This window comes from Petromyzon marinus, chromosome 64, assembly GCF_048934315.1.
Source record: "Petromyzon marinus isolate PM22_M1 ecotype Great Lakes invasive population chromosome 64, UKy_Petmar_22M1.pri1.0, whole genome shotgun sequence".
Classification (NCBI taxonomy): domain Eukaryota; kingdom Metazoa; phylum Chordata; class Hyperoartia; order Petromyzontiformes; family Petromyzontidae; genus Petromyzon; species Petromyzon marinus.
Window position 1 is genome coordinate 12,956,916 of NC_133730.1, and position 8,100 is coordinate 12,965,015.

The following is an 8,100-nucleotide window of genomic DNA, read 5'->3' on the forward strand; positions in this document are numbered from 1 at the left end:
AACAACCGCCCCACGTATAAATGCACTTCTATGTTTTCAAGTTGTGTCCCTGTTCTTTTTGTTCAATTTGTTATTCCCCCGCACCGCCAATAAGCATGGTTGCCCGCGTACGGTGCGAAAGAAGTTCAGCATGCAAACATACGCTGCGTTGAAAACTTACTCTACAGCATATTCACACTGGAGACGCAGGAGGGTGCTGCTATGAGATTGCCACATTTTTGACTGTAGACCAAGCCTGGACAGATTTCTCAGTCAGCACTCAGTCTAGAATTATCAGAACTACACAGTAAACGACACAATGCGGGTGCTATATCTCGTAAGAATGAATACCCACCACCTAAACACAAATGGTAATTCCTGGACAGGTGACAACTCTAGCCATGCCCATGAAAAAATATATAGTGACTAACTTGGAGACGTAACTTCTTCGAGGCAATTCTTTAATTACACACCGAGCATACTGTTACACACTCTCTGCTGTAATACAACGCTCTGTCCCTCGCTTAAACGCAACTCTCACTCGTGGCTAGCCTACAACACAACGCTCGCCATCTGACACTGACGGCGCTGAACTAAGACAGGCAACTACTGCTAGCAGCACAATTATCAAGTGGATGACGACAGCGGCGAAGGCGACGATCTTCAACAGCAACGACGACGACGACGACGGCGATCCCACTCCAAACGATGGCCCTCATCCCCTGCTCGGGGTCCCCTTTAATCCTCTTAGCGCGGCCTCGCTCCCCTCCGGCCACGCTCCCCTTCTAGAATCTACTAGCAGGATCTCGACGTGTCCTACCCGAGATCCTTCTCAGGTCTATCACGTGGTCTGCTGTCAATCAGGGCTGCTTCACTCTGCAGATCCCCTTCCCTGCCAGCAGCCAGCGCTATGCTACGTAGTGACCAATTCTATGTGACTACACATACACAACATCCTGACCATCACTCGCCTATGCGGATGATAAAATATCAAGCATTGTAGATTTAATTCTGATCTACTGTTGTTCGTTTTGATTGATTTTGGCACAGTTTAAAATATATATTTTAATATCAGTACCAGCGGGAAGTACCCAGCATTTCCCGGGGCAAAAATATATTTACAAACTTGTCTTCTCTTAAAAACATAACATATACATACACAAACACTAAGCTATTGTGCCCATTTGTCCGTCAACAAAATTATAGGAGCGACACTAGAAAAACGGCGTATTCTATTATTTTTTTTTTTTCTGTCAACGTGACTTAACCGAAAAAACCAAAGAGTAATTCCTGCAGTCACGAAAACTTTGAATCTAGTTTTAGCGTGTTAATGTTAAATAAACGTGTTGTCTCCTATAGAAGCCTGAGTCTCCATTTGAGCCCACTACAACTGGTGTTGGAAGTGGCCAAACGTTAGTTAATTAACTATAGATTATGGAGACTAGGCGAACAATACGTACCAGGTCTCCAGATGAAGAGGACGACGACCCACTGGCCCCGGGGATGTCGGCGCAATCCCCCAGCCCCCACTGGGGGCCTGGGGTGTCCACCTCCGGTTCCAAACCGCCCTCCAAATTGCCTTACCTACGAGTCCTACTTGGTACAGGCCGGACCCGCTATTGCCGCCTGTTGGGCCCTGACTGCAGCTACATATTTTCCAGTAGTGGTGGCGGCGTATTACGCCTGACAATTACCCACCACATTAAGAAGCACGATGGTAGCTTGCAGTTGTGTGTCGACTTTAGGAAGCTTCATAAGATATCGGTGGCTGACGCGTATCCTCTCCCTCGGATGGACGATTCCCTGGACGCTCTGGCGGGAGCACAGAACTTCTCCACCCTTGATCTCCTGTCCGGATTTTGGCATTTGCCACTAAATGAGGCCTCTAAACCCAAACGGCTTTTCGAACACCTCAAGGCCTGTTTGAATTAAATCAGCTTCCCATGGGACTCCACGCAGCACCGGCTACGTTCCAATGACTGATGGAGCTGGTGCTGGCTGGACTTCAATGGGACTCATGCTTACAATACCTCGACGATGTCATCGTCTTCAGCCGTACGTTCAAAGAACATCTTGATTGGTTACGCGCTGTCTTTCTTAAAATGCGAGCGGCCCATCTCAAATTCAAGCCGCAGAAGTGTTACCCCCTTCAGAAATCCGTGCGGTATCTCGGTCATATTGTCAGTAAATCGGGCATTGCGATAGATCCCGACAAAACCACGTGTGTTCGGACGTGGCCGACCCCCACGTTGATGATGCAGGTGCAGAGTTTTATTGGTTTTGCGTCTTATTATCGCCGGTTTGTCACTGGGTTCGCTACCTTCGCAAAACCTCTCCACGCCTTGACGGTTATGGGTCAGAGGTTTCATTGGGGGGAGGAGGAAGCCGCATTTGTTGCGCTTCGCAATTCCCCTCCGCTACTCTGACTTTGCCATGCCGTGCGTCCTTGATACTGACGCAACCAACACCAGCATTGGCGCGGTTCTGTCCCAGGTTGTCAACGGGGTGGAGTGTGTTGTTGCATACGGCAGCAGAGTGCTGTCGCCAGCCGAACAGCGTTACTGTGTCACGCGCCGGGAACTATTCAAGTCTCCCGCATTAACGAGTTGATTGCTCTGGACATCCCTGGTTCGGTTCCCGTCACCCCTCGTGGGAATAAATATTTGTTGGTTGGCGTCGAATATTTATCGCGCTGGCCGATGGCCTGGCAGCTATGGATGGGAGCCATCCGGTAGTGCCACCTAGGCACATGCCATGGTATAATGGTGAGCACACAGGACTTGTAATCAATACAGAGGTACTATGTACAGGGGCGGCAAGCAGCTAAAAAATGGTGCACGTTTATTATAAATACGACATTCTCAAATGGTTTCGAAATTAAGTGTCTTATCAGCAGAATCGTGCAGAGTTTCTGCCGAACATACACAGCATTAGTTCCTAACACACTTTGGCAGAGTTGGTGTCACTGCCTGGGAAAGGAACATTAATGGTGATTTTGTGGAAAGTCAGGTGAAATGGGTGGTTGGTCAGACTGACCAGCACCCTGTGCTGTGTGGATCGCTCGTGGTTCTGGCCACCAATCGCCAAGCAAATTGGTTGCAGGGACTTCCACGTGTAGAGTGACTTCAGTTGTGTGCAACCGAGTTGCGCAACTGCTTGCACCGGCTGTGGCCGTGTGCGGAAAGCTAACTCGGGTCAAACCTGGGTTTCGAAGCGCGGTGTAGCGTTAACCATGACACTACCGCTCCACACAATCACACACACGCGAAGATCGACACCAAATACGTGCTCTGTTGCACCGCACAGCAACTCACACGCACACTGCAGTGTCCAATAACAACACAAATGTATTAATCATGACAACCACCTGCTCTGCCACTCAAAGCAATGTCCATCACATGGCCATCAACGCGACACATATAGTTCATCACGGTCACCCGACCAGCAGGAGTCACGTGTGTGAGCAGTCCGTGAATGTCGCCGGGCTATGGTGATGCAGTGGTGTGGGTTGGACAAGGGGCGGATGATGATGTCTGTCATGGAAATCTGTGGAGCGGCACGGAACAAAAGTGGGACGGGTGGCCCAGTGTGGAGCAGGAGCCGCTCGGCTGGGACGAAGGTGGGGAGGAATCCACTGATCCGGTGGAGGCGTGGGGAGGAGGGCGGGACGCCGCGTGAAGCGCGACTCGTGGGAGTGGTGCCAGGCAGAAGGGGCACCTGGGACTCCGTACGCGGGACCCCGGCCGTTGCACCTGGGCTGGGGGGGGATCCGCTGCCCTGCAGGTGGAGCGAGGCCGGGGGGAAGGTGCTCTCGGTCCGGGTGGATGGGACGAATCAATGCGGATGGAGTTGAGGATTCGAGAGGAGGTTTGCGGAGGCGGGGAGGAAGGCGGCTGTTGCGGGACTTGCGGTAACGCTGCCGTGAAGAATAGGGAGCAAAAGACTCGTGTGCCGGGCCCGGTCTGGTATCACGGTGGCGTGGAAGAACCCAGGGCTCTGGTGGAGGTGGAGGCAGGTGGAAAGCAGGGAGCTCCCAATCCTGGGGTTTAGCTTGATTACTCATGGGTGGAGGTGATGGTGCGAGTGGCGGTGGTGGCGATAGTGGCAGTGGAAGCGATGGCAGAAGTGGAGGTTGAGGCAATGGCAGGAGTGAAGGTGGAGTCGATGTCAGCAGTGGGGGTAGAGTTGATATCAGTGGTGGAGGCAATGGCCTGAGTAGAGATGGAGGCGATGGCAGCAGTGGAGTTGAGGATTCGAGAGGAGGTTTGCGGAGGCGGGGAGGAAGGCGGCTGTTGCGGGACTTGCGGTAACGCTGCCGTGAAGAACAGGGAGCAAAAGACTCGTGTGCCGGGCCCGGTCTGGTATCACGGTGGGGTGGAGGAGCCCAGGGCTCTGGTGGAGGTGGAGGCAGGTGGAAAGCAGGGAGCTCCCAATCCTGGGGGTTAGCTTGATTACTCATGGGTGGAGGTGATGGTACGAGTGGCGGTGGTGGCGATAGTGGCAGTGGAGGCGATGGCAGAAGTGAAGGTTGAGGCAATGGCAGGAGTGAAGGTGGAGTCGATGTCAGCAGTGGGGGTAGAGTTGATATCAGTGGTGGAGGCAATGGCCTGAGTAGAGATGGAGGCGATGGCAGCAGTGGAGCCGATGGCCCGATTGGAGGTGTAGGCGATGGCAGCAGTGGGGGCGATGTCCTGAGTAGAGATGGAGGCGATGGCCTGAGTAGAGGTAGAGGCGATGGCCTGAGTAGAGGTGGAGGCGATGGCCTGAGTTGAGGTGGAGACGATGGCCTGAGTAGAGGTGGAGGCGATGGCCCGAGTAGAGGTGGAGGCGATGGCCCGAGTGGAGGTGGAGGCGATTGCCTGAGTGGAGATGGAGGCGATGGCCTGAGTAGAGGTGGAGGCGATGGCCCGAGTGGAGGTGGAGGCGATTGCCTGAGTAGAGGTGGAGACGATGGCCTGAGTAGAGGTGGAGGCGATGGCCTGAGTAGAGGTAGAGGCGATGGCCTGAGTTGAGGTGGAGACGATGGCATGAGTAGAGGTGGTAGCGATGGCCTGAGTAGAGATGGAGGCGATGGCCTGAGTAGAGGTGGAGGCGATGGCCTGAGTGGAGGTGGAGGCGATGGCCTGAGTTGAGGTTGAGACGATGGCATGAGTGGAGGTAGAGGCGATTGCCTGAGTGGAGGTGGAGGCGATGGCCTGAGTAGAGGTGGAGGCGATGGCCTGAGTGGAGGTGGAGGCGATGGCCTGAGTAGAGGTGGAGGCGATGGCCCGAGTGGAGGTGGAGAAGATGGCCCGAGTGGAGGTGGAGGCGATGGCCTGAGTGGAGGTGGAGGCGATGGAAGCAGTGGAGGTGGAGTTGATATCAGTGGGGGAGGCGATGGCCTGAGTAGAGATGGAGACGATGTCCTGAGTGGAGGTGGAGGCGATGGCCTGAGTAGAGGTGGAGGCGATGGCCTGAGTTGAGGTGGAGACGATGGCATGAGTAGAGGTGGAGGCGATGGCCTGAGTAGAGATGGAGGCGATGGCCTGAGTAGAGGTGGAGGCGATGGCCTGAGTAGAGGTGGAGGCGATGGCCCGAGTGGAGGTAGAGGCGATTGCCTGAGTGGAGGTGGAGGCGATGGCCTGAGTAGAGGTGGAGGCGATGGCCTGAGTGGAGGTGGAGGCGATGGCCTGAGTAGAGGTGGAGGCGATGGCCCGAGTGGAGGTGGAGAAGATGGCCCGAGTGGAGGTGGAGGCGATGGCCTGAGTGGAGGTGGAGGCGATGGAAGCAGTGGAGGTGGAGTTGATATCAGTGGGGGAGGCGATGGCCTGAGTAGAGATGGAGACGATGGCCTGAGTGGAGGTGGAGGCGATGGCCTGAGTAGAGGTGGAGGCGATGGCCTGAGTAGAGGTGGAGGCGATGGCCCGAGTGGAGGTGGAGGCGATGGCCCGAGTGGAGGTGGAGGCGATGGCCCGAGTGGAGGTGGAGGCGATGGAAGCATTGGAGGTGGAGTTGATATCAGTGGGGGAGGCGATGGCCTGAGTAGAGATGGAGGCGATGGCCTGAGTGGAGGTGGAGGCGATGGCAGCGGGGGAGGCGATGGCAGCGGTGGAGGCGATGGCCCGAGTAGAGATGGAGGCAATGGCCCGAGTGGAGGTGGAGGCGATGGCCCGAGTGGAGGTGGAGGCGATGGCCCGAGTGGAGGTGGAGGCGATGGCCCGAGTGGAGGTGGAGGCGATGGAAGCATTGGAGGTGGAGTTGATATCAGTGGGGGAGGCGATGGCCTGAGTAGAGATGGAGGCAATGGCCCGAGTGGAGGTGGAGGCGATGGCCCCAGTGGGAGCGATGGCCTGAGTGGAGCTGGATTCTTCAGGTGAGGAGCACAGCTCTGCTTGGTGCCGGGGCTGTTTCCCCTCCCCTGCGCCCGCCGCTTTCGTCTCCGCGCCGCGGCCATACGAGCCCAGGGACTCGGTGCTCGGCCGAGACCTCCACCTTTCTTTCTCTGCAGCGCCCGGGAAATCTTCCTCCTTCCGGTCCTCATCCTCATTCTCATCGCTCTCTGCAAAAGTTACGAAAAACATCAACGGCGTCATTAGCTGAATCTCCCTGCTCCGTGTCTGTGAGTGCGTTGTGACCCTGGGGACAGACTTGCGAGTTTGTTTTTTACGTTTTTGAGCCAGGAGGCCAGGATTGGGAAAAACTTGGGCCACTTTTCATCCAGGCAACTGGAGAGCAGCACAGACTAAGTCTTACTTACCAAACATTTAAACTAACAACAGCATACTCTTTGGTATCTTTCGGTAAAATCACGTAGATAGAAAAATAACTAATAAAGTGAAACCTTGGATTGCGAGCATAATTCCTTCCAGAAACGTGCTCTTAATTTAAAGCACTCGTATATCAAAGCGAATTTCCCCCATAAGAAATAATGGAAACTCAGATGATTCGTTCCACAAACCAAAAATACCGTATTCATATAAAAAATATTAATACAAAATACCTTTTTATATTTTTATTATTTAATATAAAGTAATCAAATTTATTAATTACATTTAATCGTGGCTGGTGTGAGGGAGACGAGATAGAGGATGGTTATTGTGTAGGACGACTTTCACTTGCAGTACAGTTACTAAAGAACAGTCACTACACATGGACACAAAATAAAAAAATGCTTTACGCACACACACGTATTCACAACACTACAGTACTGTAGTAAACAGTATACACGTGGTCACAACACTATAGTACTATAGTAAACAAGATAGGTTCGCACGGATGTTGACTATACGAGTGAGGCACAACGACTGAGACCGAGCATGGGAGACGATTACCCACAATCCCGCAGTATACACGTGGTCACAACACTATAGTACTATAGTAAACAGTATACACGTGGTCACAACACTATAGTACTGTAGTAAACAGTACACACGTGGTCACAACACTATAGTACTGTAGTAAACAGTATACACGTGGTCACAACACTATAGTACTATAGCAAATACAGTATTCACGTGGTCACAACAGTACAGTACTATAGTAAACAGTATACACGTGGTCACAACACTATAGTACTGTAGTAAACAGTACACACTTGGTCACAACACTATAGTACTGTAGTAAAGAGTATACACGTGGTCACAACACTATAGTACTGTAGTAAACAGTATACACGTGGTCACACTATAGTACTATAGTAAACAGTACACACGTGGTCACAACACTATAGTACTGTAGTAAACAGTATACACGTGGTCACAACACTATAGTACTGTAGTAAACATTACACACGTGATCACAACACTATAGTACTGTAGCAAACATTACACACGTGGTCACAACACTATAGTACTGTAGCAAACAGTGTACACGTGGACACAACACTATAGTACTATAGTAAACAGTACACACGTGGTCACACCACTATAGTACTGTAGTAAACAGTATACACGTGGTCACAACATTATAGTACTATAGTAAACAGTATACACGTGGTCACAACACTATAGTACTATAGTAAACAGTATAGATGTGGTCACAATACTATAGTACTATAGTAAACAGTATACACGTGGTCACAACACTATAGTACTGTAGTAAACAGTATACACGTGGTCCCAACACTATAGTACTATAGTAAAC

At 52.0% G+C, this 8,100-nt stretch overlaps 1 protein-coding gene across 1 annotated transcript; it reads right to left on the reverse strand.

Annotated features, from left to right (window-relative positions):
* Positions 1 to 2,831: 2,831 nt before the first annotated feature.
* LOC142906435 (uncharacterized) lies at positions 2,832 to 6,580 on the reverse strand. The gene has a single exon (XM_076054173.1). The coding sequence runs from the start codon at positions 6,549 to 6,551 to the stop codon at positions 4,431 to 4,433; it is 2,121 nt and encodes a 706-aa protein (XP_075910288.1). The 5' UTR covers positions 6,552 to 6,580; the 3' UTR covers positions 2,832 to 4,430.
* Positions 6,581 to 8,100: the final 1,520 nt, after the last annotated feature.

Coding starts and splice junctions, on each gene's coding strand:
- LOC142906435 (XM_076054173.1), bottom strand. CDS start 6,551: ATGACGCCGTTGATGTTTTTCGTAACTTTTGCAGAGAGCGATGAGAAT.